Here is a 19,929-nt window from a genome sequence, read left to right as displayed (position 1 = left end):
GTTTGCATCTTTTCCCCATGTTTGCATGGGTTTCCTCTCACACTCTTTGTGACTTGTGAAGGGAATTTAGATTAGGAGCCCCACTGAGGTACCGTGAGTTGTGATAATGTCAGTAAAGTGCTGCGGAATATGTCTGCACTATATAAGTGAGTAAAATAAATAAATAAAAATCTGACCTTCTCATAAAAAATTTCCTAGGTCAGGGTCTCGCTAACTAGCCTTGACTTATCTGCTTTGTTGGAAACCTTATTAAAACCATAGAGACGTTTTGCTCTCAAATTAAGTTTAATCTCCACCCTAGGCCTCTTCATGCCTGTAATGAGCAAACCCCCTTTTTCCTGCCTCCTTAAAGGATGCACATCTCTTTGGTCTCCCAGTCAATCCTATTCCTCGAGTGTGGGATGTCCTCAAAGATGGAAGTCTTAGGCCTCTGTCTGACCTTTATATCATCTATCTCTCTCCGCAGTCCCTTCTTCAGTCCATGCTTACCCAATTTGAGAAGCTTTGCTTCTCCTCTTGCGCCCCTTCACACAGGATTTTGTTAATTTATGCCTCAGTGGTCTTTTCTAGGGTTCGGAGGGGGCTTTTGGGATTTCTTATTTTAAGGACTTGCGAGATCATCCCTAGGAAGTGGAAGTCTATTTCCCCTCCCTCCCGATTGCACTGGATTAAGGCTCTGAATCGGATCACGAGGATCAAGGAACTCAGAGCTAAAAATTAACGATCCCAGGACACATTTATTAAACATTGGTTGTTATGGTTCAGATTCATATACTCCCCCTGAGTAGACTCTCTGGGTGGAAAAGGGCTCGCTCCCAAGCAGTCAATAGGTTAATAGGTCTATGGCCCCAAGCTTCATTTCATTTTTGTTTTAATTCTGAATAATTGAATAGTGCGGACCTTCTACTGATGTTATCTTTCTTTTAAGATGCAATCAAGACTAGATATCTGTTCACCCCCATCCCCTCACTTATCTTTTCCTCTTGTTTTCTTTCCCTGTGTTGTAAATGTGTTATCTGTAATGAAAATGTCTGCATCAATGCTATTTTTTAAAATTTCCTGGCTTATGTGACTGCTGGATAATTTGCACTCGACATATATATGATAATTGTGCAGTATAAGCAGATTTTCAATAAATACCTTTTCTAATACTGCTTCCAAATGTATGCTTAAGCATGCTTAAAAATCACAATGGTGCCGGAAGCAGATCATGCTGTGTAATAGTGATCTTCTACCGACACACCGTGCTGTGTAATAGTGATCCGCCGCCAGCACAGAGTTACCCTGCATGGGGACGAGCAATGGAATAGCAATCGATCCTCCTAATGCCACGGAGGACATCGCTGCATGTAATAGCAGCTGTGTCCTCCACTAGCTATCTGACTATTGCTGGGAGGGAACGTTTCACTCACAGCAATCGTCTGCAGCAGTGTCTAATACACGCTTTACAAATACCAAGGAGCAGCGTTCCTTCCAGACAGTCAACTGCTTATTAAGTAGAGGTGAAGAGCTGCATTTACATGCAGCAATCACCGCCACAGTATAAGGATGAGCGATTTCTACTGCTTTCGCTTGTCCCCATACAAAATCATTACTCCTGGGCAGCAGAGTGCTGTTTAGACAGCACGATTTGCGTCCTGGCAACGATGATTGAGGTGTCTGCACCTCTGATCTGCAGCAGCTTTAGAAGGGGAGATTATTGGGAACTAATGTTTGTAGGAACGTTCGTTCTCAATAAATGGCCCAGATATTGGGCCGTGTAAATCCACCTTGAACTATGCAATTTCCTACTGGTCATTCTGTGGATTTACTTCTGGCTTGTTTTGGGATTTTTCCTGTGGCTGCTATTCCTGTTTATGCTGACTTTCCCGATTAATGACCCCAGCTTGTTTCTGGATTAACCTCTTGTGTATTGCATCAATTGTGCACGTCTATCTGGGTTTTTGACCCTGCTTGCTTACTTCCTTTTGTACCTCCCTGGTCATTCCAGAAGGTCTGCTACTAGTGTGCCCGCACCAGCTACCTGTTATCAGCTCCACAAATGTAACCTGGGTCCCTAGCAGCAAAGTCCATCCAGCCTTGTGTCGGGCCACAATGGTTTTGGAAGGCTGGTAGCAGGTTTGTGGTTCACTCGCTGTGGTCTGGACGGTGACCTAAGTACTCTTAACATATTGGCTGCTAATATCTTATAAACAGTTATGGGGACCCAGTCAGGTTGAGTAGTCTTCTGCCTTTCAGGATACAGCACTGCAAACCAAGCAGCAAAATCGTCTACTGTTATGTAATTAAAATGGTAAATAAAATATTTTAATAGGATATTCTTACCAGAAGGAGCACTGGATTTATCCGATGAAGATGATGACTGTTGTTGCATACTTCCGGCAGATGAACTTTCATCAAGATTAATGGGAGGTGGATTGACATTTAGATTAGACTTATCTGATACTGTAGATGCCTGCGACACTGTACTTGTGTTTGTAGAGTCTACTGGTGCGTTTGACTGTAGACCCCCTGCAGTGTATACAAAATAACATGACATATATAGCAAAGAACTATTGTTTTTACATGATCAATTTACTGGAATTGCATTTGGGATAATGTTTTCTAATGATATTGCTCCAAAAGGGTGTATAAAAACTTTATTAAAAAATTGATAGGAGTTCAATATGTAAGCACAAGCTAAAGTAGTTTTCATGTATTTTTTTTTTTATTCTGACGAAAGGGAGGGCGATTTAAATTTTTTAAATATATCTTTTGCATTTTATCACATTCACAAATTTTTTGAAAAATACAATTACCATACTGCATCTACAGAGAGACCCAGCCTATTAGAGTGAATTGCATGCACTTCCAGGTTTTTCACTCTTTAGTAATCAAACTTGACGCGAGAGCAGATGCCATGTTTACATATCGCTCCAGCGCTGTACATGCACCATGCATGTACAGCGCTGGAGCGATATGTAAACATGCCGTCTGCTCACGCATCAAGTTTGATTACTAAAGAGTGAAAAACCTGGAAGATATCATCTTTTTTCAATTTTTAAACCAGGATGTGACATCTCTTTTCTTATATAATGCTGTCATTTATCTAATTTGTATGAATGATGTGTTCATTGTACTATGCATCTTGATCAATAATAAAAAGATGTTTAAAAAAAAAAAAAAAAAGATCACTTATTTTATGGCGTTTTTGGCTTACTGTCACCAACACCTCAAACTTTGCTATAATTCCATCAAATTATACATGTCAGGGGTGCAATACTACTCTACCTTAAAACATCCTGATAGTAGGGCGATCTTCACGTCCCCCGCAATCAAGGCAATTCATAGGGGGATTAAAAAAAAGTAGCCAACCCTGCACCAGTTTCAGGGGAACTGTTTAGGAAGCTCTCCAATTCCCTAGACAGCAACCCTTTTGGGCTCCAACCCAGCACTGTTATCCAGACGGCCATGTATTTAGGCTTCTACGGTTTCCTGCGACCAGGAGAATTCACAGGTTTCTTTTCCAAATCCAAGCGCCTAACTAAGAGCCAGCTAGCCTGGAATCACGATCATTTCATCTTGCAACTACCTTCCACCAAAACATCACAATCAGGGCCTCCAGTCCAAGTTAAATATTTCAAATCCTTCAATAAGTGGTGCCCAGTCCAGGTTTTAAATAAATTAATGAGCTCCTTGGGTCATTCCTCCCCAGATAGCCCGCTATTGCCTTTCAAATCCAAGCCCCTCACGACATCACAGTTTGTTTCCCACATCCGTCTACTAGTTTCAGGCCTAGGTATCGATCCCAAAACCATATCAGAACACTCCTTTCAGATCGGGGCTGCCTCCGCGGCATCCAAGCACAACGTACCCAGTCATATCACCCGTAAAATGGGTCGGTGGGACTCATCTTGCTTCACCAGGTACATTCCCAATCCACACCAGGAAATTTCAGAAGTTTTTCGCAAACTAGTCTTGTAAACCATGTACCTATTCAATAAAATCCTAAAATCTACCCTGCTTGACATTTTGGCCCCCTATATACCCAAGATCGCGGCTATGGGCACAATCAAGGCCTTTTAGTTAGTCAGTAGCACGGATAGGTCTATTCCTTGGCACCGTCACGCCAGCTCCAGTATCCATAGCCACAACCATAATTGTCAAGGCTGATTTCAGCCTGTTTTTGTGGGAGGGACGTAGGCTTTATAAGCTAGCCTCCCACAGACACTTAGCGCTGGCGTCACTCAGTGCCCCACCCTCCCTTTCCTTTTTCACGGGCTTCCTCAGGGTATGCCCCCTTATAAGCTACCCACGTTCCATAACATCTGTATGGAGTTTGCATCTTTTCCCCGTGTTTGCATGGGTTTCCTCTCACACTCTTTGTGACTTGTGAAGGGAATTTAGATTAGGAGCCCCACTGAGGTACCGTGAGTTGTGATAATGTCAGTAAAGTGCTGCGGAATATGTCAGCACTATATAAGTGAGTAAAATAAATAAATAAAAATCTGACCTTCTCGCTGACTAGCCTTGACTTATCTGCTTTGTTGGAAACCTTATTAAAACCATGGAGACGTTTTTCTCTCAAATTAAGTTTAATCTCCACCCTAGGCCTCCTCATGCCTCTAGTGAGTAAACCCCCTTTTTCCTGCCTCCTTAAAGGATGCACATCTCTTTGGTCTCCCAGTCAATCCTATTCCTCGAGTGTGGGATGTCCTCAAAGATGGAAGTCTTAGGCCTCTGTCTGACCTTTATATCATCTCTCTCCTCAGTCCCTTCTTCAGTCCATGCTTACCCAATTTGAGAAGCTTTGCTTCTCCTCTTGCGCCCCTTCACACGGGATTTCGTTAATTTATGCCTCAGTGGTCTTTTCTAGGGTTCAGAGGGGGCTTTTGGGATTTCTTATTTTAAGGACTTGCGAGATCATCCCTAGGAAGTGGAAGTCTACTTCCCCTCTCTCCCGATTGCACTGGGTTAAGGCTCTGAATCGGATCACGAGGATCAAGGAACTCAGAGCTAAAAATTAACGATCCCAGGACACATTTATTAAACAGTGGTTGTTATGGTTCAGATTCATATACTCCCCTGAGTAGACTCTCTGGGTGGAAAAGGGCTCGCTCCTAAGCAGTCAATAGGTTAATAGGTCTATGGCCCCAGGCTTCATTTCATTTTTGTTTTAATTCTGAATAATTGAATAGTGCGGACCTTCTACTGACGTTATCTTTCTTTTAAGATGCAATCAAGACTAGATATCTGTTCACCCCCATCCCCTCAGTAGCGATTGCTACTGCTTTCGCTTGTCCCCATACAAAATCATTACTCCTGGGCAGCAGAGTGCTGTTTAGACAGCACGATTTGCGTCCTGGCAGCTTTAGAAGGGGAGATTATTGGGAACTAATGTTCGTAGGAACGTTCGTTCTCAATAAATGGCCCAGATATTGGGCCATGTAAATCCACCTTGAACTATGCAATTTCCTACTGGTCATTCTGTGGATTTACTTCTGGCTTGTTTTGGGATTTTTCCTGTGGCTGCTATTCCTGTTTATGCTGACTTTCCTGATTAATGACCCCAGCTTGTTTCTGGATTAACCTCTTGTGTATTGCATCAATTTCGCCCGTCTATCTGGGTTTTTGACCCTGCTTGCTTACTTCCTTTTGTACCTCCCTGGTCATTCCAGAAGGTCTGCTACTAGTGTGCCCGCACCAGCTACCTGTTATCAGCTCCACAAATGTAACCTGGGTCCCTAGCAGCAAAGTCCATCCAGCCTTGTGTCGGGCCACAATGGTTTTGGAAGGCTGGTAGCAGGTTTGTGGTTCACTCGCTGTGGTCTGGACGGTGACCTAAGTACTCTTAACATATTGGCTGCTAATATCTTATAAACAGTTATGGGGACCCAGTCAGGTTGAGTAGTCTTCTGCCTTTCAGGATACTGCACTGCAAACCAAGCAGCAAAATCGTCTACTGTTATGTAATTAAAATGGTAAATAAAATATTTTAATAGGATATTCTTACCAGAAGGAGCACTGGATTTATCCGATGAAGATGATGACTGTTGTTGCATACTTCCGGCAGATGAACTTTCATCAAGATTAATGGGAGATGGATTGACATTTAGATCAGACTTATCTGATTCTGCAGATGCCTCCGACTCTGTACTTGTGTTTGTAGAGTCTACTGGTGCGTTTGACTGTAGACCACCTGCAGTGTATACAAAATAACATGACATATATAGCAAAGAACTATTGTTTTTACATGATCAATTTACTGGAATTGCATTTGGGATAATGTTTTCTAATGATATTGCTCCAAAAGGGTGTATAAAAACTTGATGAAAAAAATTGATAGGAGTTCAATATGTAAGCACAAGCTAAAGTAGTTTTCATGTATTTTTTTTTTTTATTCTGACGAAAGGGAGGGCGATTTAAATTTTTTAAATATATCTTTTGCATTTTATCACATTCACAAATTTTTTGAAAAATACAATTACCATACTGCATCTACAGAGAGACCCAGCCTATTAGAGTGAATTGCATGCACTTCCAGGTTTTTCACTCTTTAGTAATCAAACTTGACGCGAGAGCAGATGCCATGTTTACATATCGCTCCAGCGCTGTACATGCATAGAGAGATGGAAATAGAAAATGTTATTTGTCACAAAGCCAAATATCCTCGTGCTTCGCAGTAATGAATCAATTTCCCCTGAATGGCGGTAAAAAATAAAAAAACATACTTACCTCATCCATTTGAGCACAAAGAGCTGGCCGTCGCCATCTTGATTGAAGATCCCGTGCGCGGTGATGTATTTTGTCATCTCTTCACAGGAAGTGAAAAAAGCTGAGATATAAATCTAAAAATAACAGGTTTTATGGAATGTTTTTGCAATCTGCTTAGCTTCTCCTGCTTTCAATATGCATTGCATTTTATGGTAACAGGTCCTCTTTAAATTGTACCTTCAATTATAAAACAACTTGTGTACACTTTGTAATACATTTAAGTACAGATAAAGGTTCCTTCTTGCTTTTATCAGGCTGCTTTGCTCTTTTGTACTTAACCTTCACATCTGTGGATAGGGGGGGGGGGGGGGGGAGAAGGCTGCTGGGTAAGAGACACTCAAACTGCAGTTTCTAAGGGTACTTTCACACTAGCGTTGTTAGAATCCGGCAGACAGTTCCGGCAACGTATACAAATGGTAAACTTTTTTTCCGTATCCGTTAGATGGATCCGGTGAAATACTGGATCCGTCTTACCCGGAATAACGGACCCAGTGTTAATTTTTTTTTCAAAAATCAAAGGAGGAACCTGCTCCTCCTATATCCCGGCGTATGCGCAGACCGGAAAACCGGATCTGGCGATGCAGCATTTTCCAGAACACTTGGTACCGGATCCAGCATTTATACATGGCAAGTGCGGTATTTTTCCGGTATTTTGGCCAGAAAAAATACAGCAACATGCTGTGGTATTTAGTCCGGTCAAATAACGTACAAGGGACGGAAAAGAAGACATCCTGATGCAAACTGAACGAATTGCATTAGGACAAAACGGATGCATTTTTTTCCGGTATTGAGACCCTTTACCGGATTTTAATACCGGAAAAGAATAACGCTAGTGTGAAAGCACCCTTAGCTCTGCTACACTTAGCACTTTTGACTTTACTGTCTACTGTAGTAGGCTAAGACCCTACCAGTAGGGTTGATCGAAATTAAACTGTAAAGTTCAAGTTCGTACCGAACTTTAGGATTTTTGGACCCCGGGACCAAGCATTTCAGTAAAAGTTCGGGTTCGGTGTTCGGCGATTTCTTAGCACTTTTTGAAAGGCTGCAGTGTAGCCAATCAACAAGTGTTTAACTGTGTGACCTTAGAAGCCATCACAGCCATGCCTACTAATGGCATGGCTGTGATTGGCCAGTGCAGCATGTGACCCAGCCTCTATTTAAGCTGGAGTGACATAGCACTGCACATCACTCTGCTGTGCTTAGTGTAGGGAGAGGATGCTGCTGCTATGAGGGAGAGAATAAGACAGAATCTTTAATCAGAACTCCAATTGAACTCAGCGATCTACATAGATTTAGTTGTGTGTGTGCAGTGCACAATCTTTTTACCCTGCCTTGAGCCCAGTGAATAGAGAAAAATAACTTTTATTCGTCTGTTAGTTAGGTGGGTGGCGGCGGCCATTTTATGCAAGCTCAGTGCATCAGCACTGTATCTGTGCTTTCGTGACATTCAAATCCAAGCTTGAAATACTCCAATAATAATCCTTTTTTTTTTTTTAAAACACCCTTTTTTGGCAATATCCTACATCTGGTGCCTTCGCAGCATTAGTCAGTGTGCAATTTAAGCTAGAAATACAGCTATAATTTACTGGGTTTTGAAAAAACACCCTTTTTGGGCAAAATACACAATTTTACAGCCCTTGCTGTATCTGCACGTGTGAAATTCAAGCATTATATACTGCTGTCATATTCTGTTATTTAAAAAAAACATTGGGCAAAAAAACAAATTTTGCAGCCTTTGCTGCATATGTCATTGTGAGATAAACTCTCTAGATACTGTGGTTCTACTCTGCTATTAAAAAATACCATTTTGGGCACAAATCTTTAATTGCAGCCTAATCTGGATCTGTAAGTGTGAGATACACCCTTTACATACTGTGGTTCTATTCTGCTATTAACACCCATATTGGGCAAAAATCTTTAATTGCGGCCAAGTCTGCATCTGTACGTGTGAGATACACACTTTAGATGCTGTGGTTCTATTCTGCTATTAAAAAAAACACCCATTTTGGGCAAGATCCTAAATTTGAGAAATATGAGGAGATCGTCAAATAAGGGACGTGGCCCAGGTGGTGGTGCTGCTGGTGGAGCTCCTGTTGCAGGCAGAGGATATGGTCGATCTGTGGCAGCTGCACACACAAGTGAAACTCCTTCCTCAGGTGCGAGTAAGCGACAGAACCTGCAGCAGTATTTGGTCGTGCCTAATGCGGCTCTACGAATGGTGAGGCCAGAATATGTACAGGCAATAGTAGATTGGGTTGCTGACAGTGCCTGCAGTTCCTTCAAATTGTCTTGCACCCAATCTCCTGCTGAAAGATCAGAGTTGGCACCTGCAGCCGATGTCCATTCCAGTCTTTCACCTCACCCCCTTGCAAATCAGCCAAGCAGTCTGAGCCCCACGTCATTCAGCAGTCTCTTCTGCTTTTTGAGGACTCTGTTAGCAGGGTTTCCCAGGGCCATCCACCTATCCCTTCCCCAGTAGTGGAAGAGATGCACCGATGCCCAACCACTTATGTTTCAAGATGAGTACATGGAGGACCATCGCAGCACGTCTCGGATGATGACGAAACACAGGTGCCAACTGCTGTGGCTTTCGAAAGTGTGCAGACCGACAAGGATTGCAGGGGTGAAGAGTGGGTGGATGATGATGTGGAGGACGATGAGGTCCTCGACCCCACATGGAATCAAGGTCATGCGAGTGACCTATGTAGTTCGGAGGAAGAGGCGGTGGCCGCACAGAGCCACCAGCACAGCAGAAGAGGGAGCAGGGTGAAAAAGTAGCTCAGCTGTCCCCTAGACAGTACACGCCTGCTACTGCCCACCGCAGGAAGGGACTGAGCACACCAAAGCCAGCTCCAAGGAGTTCCCTGGCATGGCAGTTCTTCAGACAATGTGCTGACGACAAGACAAGAGTGGTTTGCATGCTGTGCAATCAGAGCCTGAAACGAGGCATAAACGTTCTCAACCTGAGCACAACCTGCATTACCAGGCATCTAAGTGAAAAGCACGAGCTGCAGAGGAGTAGACACCTCAAAAACCAAGAAAGGTCTCTGGCTCCTCCTGCTTCCTCTTCTGCTGCAGTCTCGGCCTCTTCATCCACCTCCGGAGTGACAGTGCCACCTGCCACCCCGCAAACAGAGGATCTGCCAGCAACACCACCATCTGGGTCACCAAGCATCTTCACAATGTCCCACGGAAGCGTTCAGCTCTCCATCTCCCAAACACTGGAGCGGAAGAGGAAGTAAACCCCTACCCACCCGCGATCTCTGGCCCTGAATGCTAGCATTTCAAAATTAGTGGCCTTTGAAATGCTGTCATTCCGTCTGGTGGAGACCGAGAGTTTTAAAAGCCTTATGGAGGTGGCTGTCCCACAGTACCTCGTGCCCAGTCGCCACTACTTTTCCAGGCGTGCCATCCCTTCCCTGCACAACCACTTGGGGGACAAAATCAGGTGTGCACTGTGCAACGCCATCTGTGGCAAGGTGCACCTCACTACGGATACGTGGACCAGTAAGCCCAGTCAGGGACATTATATCTCTATAACAGCACACTGGGTAAATGCAGTGGCGGCTTGGCCTGAAGCGGATAGCAGTTTGCCGCATGTCCTTCCACCACCGAAGATTGCAGGGCGCTTCAGTTTGCCTCCTGTTGCTTCCTCCTTCTACTCCGCTTCCTCATCCTCTACCGGCTCCTCATCCGGTCAGTGTAACACCTTCACCACCAACTTTAGCACAGCCAGGGGTAAACTACAGCAGGCAGTTTTAAAACGTATCTGTTTGGGGGACAAACCCCATACAGCGCAGGTGCTGTGGACGGGCCTTAAACAACAGACCGATAAGTGGTTGGCGCAAGTGGTGTGCGATAATGGGCAAAATCTCGTAGCAGCTCTCTGACTAGCTGTTATGGAACCATGAACCAGACGTACAACAAGAGATAAGTGGAAATAAGAAGGCTTTATTGAAAATCAAGCTCTAAGGCAAATGTCCAAACGGATGGCTAAACCGAAGCAGGGTCTTGCGAAGCCAGAGATCAGGAACCAGAAGGGTAGTCAGACGAAGCCAGGATCAGGAACCAGCAGGGTAGTCAGACGAAGCCTGGATCAGGAACCAGCAGGGTAGTCAGACGAAGCCAGGATCAGGAACCAGAAGCAGCAGCAGTCTTAGAAGCATGTGAACACAGGAGGACCAAGCAAGGAACTGAAGCCACAGACCTCCTATATATATGAGCTAGGCATCCAGCTCCTCCCAGTGGGAAGGAGGAGCCGCAGGGTGGAAGGCTACAAGAAACCCAGAAACCAAGATGGCCGCCAGCACATGTCAAACGAAGGAGAGCAGCAAGAAGGTAAGACCATGACAGTACCTCCCCCTCAAGGGCCCCTCCTCCGCGGAGTAAAGAACGGTTTCTGAGGGAAGCGTGCGTGGAAGGCTCGGAGCAAGGCAGGAGCATGGACATCTGCGGAGGGAACCCAGGAACGCTCCTCTGGACCATAACCACGCCAATGGACCAAAAACTGCACCCGACCGCGGACCAGGCGTGAGTCCAGGATATTGCTCACCTCATACTCCTCACGATTGCCCACTTGGACCGGACGAGGCCGAGGAACCGAGGAAGTGAAACGATTACACACCAGTGGCTTCAACAGGGAGACATGAAACACGTTGGAGATCCGCATGCCAGGAGGAAGCGCAAGGGCATAGGCTACCGGGTTTACCCTGCGAAGCACTCGGAAGGGACCAACAAAGCGAGGCGCCAGCTTGGGAGTGGGCACTCGAAGGTTGAGGTTGCGGGTGGACAACCATACGCGGTCTCTGACCTGGTAGGAAGGAGCGGGCGCTCGTCTGCGATCAGCCTGGAGTCTCTGGCGCTGCGCAGAGACCTCAAGGGACCTCTGGATCTGTACCCAAGAAGCACGTAGGACGGAAAGGTGATCCTCCACAGCCGGAATATCCTGGGGAGAGAATACCTCCGGTAACACGGCAGGTTGGAACCCATAATTGGCCATGAAGGGAGACGTCCCAGAGGAAGAGTTCACCGCCGTGTTCCTGGCAAACTCAGCCCAAGGCAGGAGGTCAACCCAATTGTCTTGGTGATCGGAGACATAGCAACGAAGGAATTGCTCCAAGGCCTGATTGGATCGTTCTGCGGCCCCATTGGACTGAGGGTGGTAGGCCGAGGAGAAAGAGAGATGAATCCCCAACTGGGAGCAAAAGGAGCGCCAGAACCTGGACATAAACTGACTCCCCCGATCCGACACAATCTCCTTGGGCAAACCGTGCAACCGGAAGACCTCCCTTGCAAAAATCGTGGCCAACTCTTGTGCAGAGGGTAACTTCTTGAGAGGAACACAGTGGCACATCTTGGAAAACCGATCCACAATCATGAGAATGACCGTATGGCCTCGGGATGCAGGGAGGTCCACAATGAAATCCATCCCCAGGTGTGACCATGGACGCTCCCCGGTGGCTATGGGTTGCAAAAGGCCCAACGGACGGTGCCGAGGGGACTTACTCTGGGCACAAACGGAGCATGCCGCTACATATGCGGCGATGTCGGAACGTAGAGAAGGCCACCAGAACAGACGTGAAACAGCCCAGGACAGCTGATTCTTTCCAGGATGCCCCGCGGCCTTGGAGTTATGGTAGGTTCGCAACAACCGAGTGCGCAACTCCTCAGGCACAAAACATCTGCCGTTGGGTCTCCCAGAGGGAGCACCAGATTGAGCCGCCAAAATCTGCTCACCCAGGGGAGAGGTCAGGCTGGTGCGAATGGCGGCCAGGATCTGATTCGGAGGTATGACCGAAGTCGGAATCGACTCCTCCCTGGACAGCTCGGAGTACTGCCGTGATAAGGCATCCACTCTGATGTTCTTGGAACCGGGTAGGTAGGAGACCACGTAATTAAAACGTGACAAGAACAGAGCCCATCTGGCCTGACGTGGTGTCAATCTCTTGGCCTCAGAGAGGTAGGTCAGATTCTTGTGGTCCGTCAGGATGAGAACCGGAACCACCGAGCCCTCGAGCAAGTGCCTCCATTCTTTAAGGGCCTGCACGATGGGCAATAACTCCCTGTCACCAATCTGATAGTTGCTCTCCGCGGAAGACAGTTTCCGGGAGTAAAACCCACAAGGAAGCAGAGGACCCACTGGTGTTCTACGCTGAGACAGAAGGGCGCCTACTCCCGTCTCAGACGCGTCCACCTCGAGGACAAAAGGCAACCCAGGGTTGGGATGCGACAGAATCGGAGCCGACACAAAGGCGGACTTTAGAGCCTCAAAAGCTCGGATGGCCTCGAGCGGCCAGACCTGGGGATTACTGCCCTTCCTGGTCAGATCCGTGAGAGGCTTGGCTAGCCTGGAAAAGTCACTGATGAACTTCCGATAATAATTGGCAAAGCCCAAAAAGCGCTGCAGGGCACGAAGACCACTGGGCTGGGGCCACTGTAAGACAGCCGAAACCTTCTCAGGATCCATGGAGAACCCCTCAGCAGAAATGATGTAACCTAAGAAGGTTACCTGGGATCGGTGAAATTCGCATTTCTCAAGCTTACCGAACAGCTTGTTCTCTCGTAACCGTTGCAACACTCGTCTGACATCCAGAATGTGGGCCTCCATGGATTCAGAATATACCAAGATGTCATCCAAATAGACCACCACACACTGCTGCAACAGGTCACGGAAAACATCGTTGATGAATTCCTGGAAGACTGCGGGCGCATTGCACAACCCAAAGGGCATAACCAAAGATTCATAATGACCGGTCCTGGTGTTAAACGCGGTCTTCCACTCATCGCCCGCCTTGATCCTTACCAGGTTATATGCCGCCCTCAGGTCGAGTTTGGTAAAGACCGTGGCCCCTTTGAGGCGATCGAACAGCTCGGAAATCAAGGGTATCGGGTAAGCGTTCTTGATCGTGATGCGATTGAGACCCCTGTAATCGATGCAAGGCCTCAACTCACCGCCCTTCTTTTTCACAAAGAAAAATCCAGCCCCTGCCGGGGACGAGGATTTGCGAATGTGTCCGCGTGAAAGCGCCTCCCTCACGTACTCCTCCATGGCCTCATTCTCCGCTACCGACAGTGGATAGACTTTGCCACGAGGAGGAACGGCACCAGATTGTAACTCTATGGCACAATCATATGGGCGGTGCGGAGGTAGGGCAACCGCACGCACCTTATCGAATACATCCCGGTACTCCTCGTATTCAGGAGGCAACAGAGAGTCCGAGGAAGTACACAGCAACTTGACAGACCCATGGATGCAACTAGCCCCACACTGCGGTGACCACGAGAGGATCTCGGCCGATCTCCAATCGAAAGTCGGATTATGCTTCTGGAGCCAGGGGTACCCCAAGACCACCGAGTAGTGTGGAGACGAAATAACCTGGAGACAGACCGACTCTCTGTGAACGGCACCAATGGCCATCCCCACTGGAAGGGTCTCATGAGTCACGTGTGGCGGCAGAAGGGGTCTGCCGTCTATCGCCTCAAGAGCCAGTGGGGAACCTCGAGGCTGCAGAGGAATGGAATTGGCGGCAGCGAACACACTATCAATGAACAAACCACCAGCACCAGAGTCCACCAACGCCTGGGTCGTCACCGAGCCCCCGACCCAGGAGAGGACAACAGTAATCAGTGGTTTGTCAACATGGGAAACCGGGGACGAGGAGACTCCACCCAAGATCTGCCCCCGACAGGATCTCAGGTGCGAGCGTTTCCCGGACGGTTCGGGCATGCCAACCGAAAATGCCCAGCGAGACCACAGTACAAGCATCGGCCCTCGCGTCTCCGGAGTACCCTCTCCCCCTCGGACAGGCGAGCAAACCCCAGCTGCATGGGTTCACCCCCAGACAAGTCATCCCCAGGAGGCGTGGGAGGAGAGGGAGGCACGGGTGGGACAGCAAACGTAGGCGCCAATCTGTTAGGAGACCTCCGCAGGCTCTCCTTAAAGGAAGGTCTCTCCCTGAGTCTGGTGTCAATCAAAATCAGGAAAGAAATAAGAGACTCGAGCTCCACTGGTAGGTCCTTAGCTGCAACCTCATCCTTCAAGGCATCCGAGAGACCATGAGAGAAAGCAGCGACCAGAGCCTCATTATTCCAGCCCACCTCTGCTGCCAGGGTACGAAACTCAATGGCGTATTCAGCTACGGATCGTGAACCCTGTCTGATGGACATAAGGAGCTTCGCAGCAGAGGCAGCACGAGCCGGCACATCGAATACCTTCCGAAGAGAAGCAACAAAACCGGAAAACTCGGCAACCACCGGATTGTTGTTCTCCCATAAAGGGCTGGCCCAGGCCAAGGCCTTGTCCGAGAGCAGCGAGATCAAGAAGCCCACCTTTGATCTCTCAGTAGGAAAGGCATGTGGCAGCAACTCGAAATAAATGCCCACCTGGTTAAGGAAACCTCGGCACTGAGTTGGCTCTCCCCCAAAGCGCTGTGGAAGGGGGGCAGAACCGGTCATACCCCGAAACACCGCAGGCGCAGCAACAGGTGTCGGGGTAGACTCTGGCGCAACAACCGGAGCGGCAGTATGAGCGGGCCCAGGAGCGACAACCGACCCATCGGCAACGGAAGCTAAATGAGCCGTGCGTTCAAGCAGGGTTTGCAACGCCACAGCGAACCGACCCAACAGGTGATCCTGCTGATCAAGTCTGGCAACCAGCGTAGGTAGCGAGGATGGCCCTGTACCGTCAGAATTCATGGCTTGGTCCTAATGTCATGGAACCATGAACCAGACGTACAACAAGAGATAAGTTGAAATAAGAAGGCTTTATTGAAAATCAAGCTGTAAGGCAAAAGTCCAAACGGATGGCTAAACCGAAGCAGGGTCTTGCGAAGCCAGAGATCAGGAACCAGAAGGGTAGTCAGACGAAGCCAGGATCAGGAACCAGCAGGGTAGTCAGACGAAGCCAGGATCAGGAACCAGAAGCAGCAGCAGTCTTAGAAGCATGTGAACACAGGAGGACCAAGCAAGGAACTGAAGCCACAGACCTCCTATATATATGAGCTAGGCATCCAGCTCCTCCCAGTGGGAAGGAGGAGCCGCAGGGTGGAAGGCTACAAGAAACCCAGAAACCAAGATGGCCGCCAGCACATGTCAAACGAAGGAGAGCAGCAAGAAGGTAAGACCATGACACTAGCACATCCCTTCCCTGGCGCATATGCTGAATTTGGTGGTGCAGAGGTTCCTTAAAAATTACCCCGATATGTCAGAGCTGCTGCATAAAGTGTAGGCCGTCTGTGCACGCTTTCGGTGTTCTCACCCTGCTGCTGCTCACCTGTCAGCGCTGCAGCGTTACTTCGGCCTTCCTGCTCACCGCCTCATATGCGACGTGCCCACAAGGAGGAACTCCACCTTGCACATGTTAGCCAGACTGTGTGAGCAGCAGCAGGCGATAGTGGAGTTTCAGCTGCAGCACGCACGGGTGAGTCGCTCTGCAGAACAGCACCACTTCACCACCAATGACCGGGCCTAAATTGTTTTTTTTTGTACGTATTTTATTTTATGTAATTTCACTAATTTGTCTGTTACATTTTCGGGTGAAATTAACAAATTTTTGGGTGTGATATACCACTGCTATACCTAGTAGACAGGGGAAAAAAATTCACGAATTTGTCTGTTACATTTTCGGGTGACATTCAACAATTTTTGGCTGTGATAAACCCCTGCTCTACATAGTAGACAGGTTAATACATTTCATAGTTCAAAGAAGAAAAAAGTATAAGAGCCGCACATCTAAAACAGTATCAAATTTATTTAAAGCAACAAGCACGACAAAGAATGGGTTAAAAAACATTGTATACAATAGATCCGGGCCATGTGGACCAATCATGTGCATATGCCCCCCTGACTCACCACAGAAGCATGAACATACCCCCACGTGTACAAATATATGACTGATTAAAGTGCATGAAATCCATCAACAATAAAATAAAGGAGAACTATAACACTTATCATTTAGGATAGCATAGTGGGAGTATGCGTGGTGGTCAGGAAACAAGCCCAAAGGGCTTGATGCTGTCTTAGATGTGCGGCTCTTATCTCGGTATTCTTTTTCTTCTTTGAACTATGAAATGTATTAACCTGTCTACTATGTAGAGCAGAGGTCTATCACAGCCCAAAATTGTTGAATGTCACCTGAAATTGTAACAGACAAATTTTTTTTACCTGTCGCAGATAACCGTGATCAACATGGTAGGCTCAGAAAAGAACATCGAAAGTTGATAGAGAAGATATCCAAATGGATGGTGGACATCACGGCAGCAACTCTGCATAGGTGACAGGAACATAAATTTAAAAAAATCGTCTGTTAGATTGTCAGTTGACATTTTACGAATTTTGCCGGATAGAAACCCCTGCTCTGCATAGGTGACAGGGAATTCAATTTCAGAAATTCTTCTTTAATTGATGTGCGCCACCTCCTTTCATTCAATGCTTAAACTTTAACAAGTTGCCCCACATTTGTGCTTCAATAGTTTGTCCCACATTTCTGCTCTATCATAATTAATCTGAAACAATTAACCTCCCTTGGATGTGGTCTCTCTTTCTCACGCTCCCTCTCTGGCGTGGAACCCTGATTCGCCGATAACCGTGATCAACATGGTAGGCTTAGAAAAGAACATCGAAAGTTGATAGAGAAGATATCCAAATGGATGGTATACGTCACAGGGACGTGCGATCAGGCAGAAGTTATCTAGAGTTAGCAAAGTGGCAGCAGGGCCTCTCCTGTCTAAAGTTTCCTAATCCAAAATACTGCAGTGACATTCCCTGTAATTTAAAATTAATCATTCAAATTACAGGGCATCTTAAGAATCCTGTATTGTTATTTATCGTCACTACTTCCCCGAGTCGGGAGTGGAACCCTGATTCGCCGCTAACCGTGATCGACATGGTAGGCGCAGAAAAGAACATAGAAAGTTGATAGAGCAGATATCCAATTGGATCGTGAATATCACGGAGACGTGTGACATGGTTGGGACAGTATGTTTGCACATGCCTACATAAACTGACTGATGGTTCTGCCCCCTGCAACTTCTGGGTCTCCAAATTGGGCACATGGCCTGAGCTTCCCCTTTACACCTTGGAGGTGCTGGCCTGCCCTGCAGCCAGTGTATTGTCTGAACATGTGTTTTGCACGACTGCAGGGGTTATCACAGGTTATATTCCCGAATGTTTTGGGGTGTACCCTAATTTAAAAAAATAAAATTAATTTAAAACCAAAAAGCAGTGTAGGCTACCACCTCCTCCGCCACCGCCGCTTCTACCTACACTGCCACATCCACCGCCTCCTCAACCTCCTACTCCATATGGACCTCGTCCTCCTAGATCAATTTTATTATTTTTAATTTTTACGTATTTTATGTTATTTAAAGTAATTTCCCTTTCCACACTGGTTTGCAGAGCACTTGCCATGCTCTTAACCAGATTTAGAGGCCATTTGCAGCCCTCTAGCCCTTTCCATTAAATCTTTACTGCCATTTTAGTGTTCAAAAGTTCAGGGCCCCATTGACTTCAATGGGTTCGGGTTCGGGGTCAAGATCGGGTCCCGAACTCAAACTTTTTTGTGAAGTTTGGCCGAACCCGTCGAACCCAAATATCCAGGTGTCCGCTCAACTCTACCTACCAGTGCTCAGAGGGAGGTAATAAATCACATTCTAACTGGCGGCAGCCTCCTCATGCAGGATTGGACTGGAGTTCCTTGGGACCACCATAAGAATTTATTCTTTTGGCCTGAACCCTCATATCATCAATAACGTCTTATAAATTTTTATATAAAGAAATAGACCACAGTATTAAGTTATTGGCTCCAAAGGCAGCAGATTTTTTCTCCTGGAATTTTAGGACCCACTATGGTATCAGAGCCTAGGCCTGCCAGAGTATTTACTGGTACTCTGATGGGCCAGTCCAACGCTGTCCTCATTCCCTCTCCATATAACTTTGTGTGTAAGCCTGGAGACAGAAGGTTGCTATTATAGATAATAGGCTAAATGAAGGGAAGAAGGAGGAATGCAGCCTGAGAAGCCCATAAGGAAGCATAATTCTTTAATCTCTTAAAGCATAATGATCTACATGTACAGTATAAGCATGCAGAGGATGCATGGGGTGGGCTCATACTCTGAGCTCGCTCCATACATTATGGGTGCTGGTGTTATAATACTGCAGACACTCTCCAGCAGTGATCGCAATTGGTGATGACATGGGTCCCAGTCATTTCAACCCTCAGATGCCGCTGTCAATTACTACCACAGAATTTATGTGGTTAGACAGAGGGAGAGGGCAAAATCAAGGGTCTCCAACTGGCTGCTATATTTGCCTGGGGCCTTGCAAAATAGACAGGCAGCCTATCAGAATCCCATAGACTGCAAAAGTATTCTATTGTAGACAATGGTACAAATTTTCTGGGAGTTGAATGAAATAATGAAAAAATAAATAAATGCACAATTCCCAATTTTTGGTCACCTTGTCCCTCCCCCCAAAAAATAAAAAGTGATCAAAAAGTCATACATACCCCAAATGAGACCTTGTCGGGGTCCATTTGCAGACAAGAGCAGGAAACAACGTATCTCAGTCTCAGGAAGGGTGAGGTGGAGTGCTCAGAGACACATTTTTCGAGCTTAGCGTACAGACCATTCTCCCTTAATCGCTGCAAACCGGGCACACTTGCTTCCGGTGAGTGGTCAAGTCGGGTGAATAGATGAGAATATCATCGAGATACACCATTACACAGTTGTACAACAGGTCCCGGAAGATATCGTTCACAAATTCATGAAAAACTGCAGGAGCGCAACGCCAAACGGCATGACCAGGTACTCATAGTGGCCATGGAAGCTGTCTTCCACTCATCGCCTTCACGGATTCGGATCAGGTTATACGCACTATGCAGATCCAACTTAGAAAATATCTGGGCATCTTGGATACGGTCGAACAGTTCAGAAATCAGAGGGTACTTGTTCTTGACCGTGATCTTGTTCAGCCCACAACAATCTATGCATGGACGGACTGACCAATCTTTCTTGGCCACAAAGAAGAAACCGACTCCTGCCGGAGAGGTAAACTTTTGGATAAACCGCCTCTGGAGGTTTTCCTTAACATACTCAGCCATAGCTTAAATTTCGGGCAGAGATAATGGATAAACCCTTCTGCGAGGTGGAGAAGTCCCATGAAGATCGATCGGGCAGTTAT

At 46.7% G+C, this 19,929-nt stretch overlaps 1 protein-coding gene across 4 annotated transcripts in view; it reads right to left on the bottom strand.

The window, feature by feature from the left end:
• DCAF6 (DDB1 and CUL4 associated factor 6) overlaps positions 1 to 19,929 on the bottom strand; it is a 1,153,281-nt gene that overhangs the window by 590,936 nt on the left and 542,416 nt on the right. For all 4 annotated transcript variants that reach the window (XM_044288252.1, XM_044288251.1, XM_044288253.1 and 1 more), the window contains exons 11-12: positions 5,993 to 6,178; positions 2,326 to 2,511 (exon numbers count right to left, since the gene is read on the bottom strand). In XM_044288252.1, the coding sequence (XP_044144187.1) occupies positions 2,326 to 2,511; positions 5,993 to 6,178 (372 nt within the window). The remainder of the gene's footprint in view (positions 1 to 2,325; positions 2,512 to 5,992; positions 6,179 to 19,929) is intronic.

The sequence above is a fragment of the Bufo gargarizans genome, chromosome 3 (genome assembly GCF_014858855.1).
Source record: "Bufo gargarizans isolate SCDJY-AF-19 chromosome 3, ASM1485885v1, whole genome shotgun sequence".
NCBI lineage: Eukaryota > Metazoa > Chordata > Amphibia > Anura > Bufonidae > Bufo > Bufo gargarizans.
Note: the sequence above shows the minus strand (reverse complement) of the source record. Positions and strands in the feature narration are given on the sequence as shown.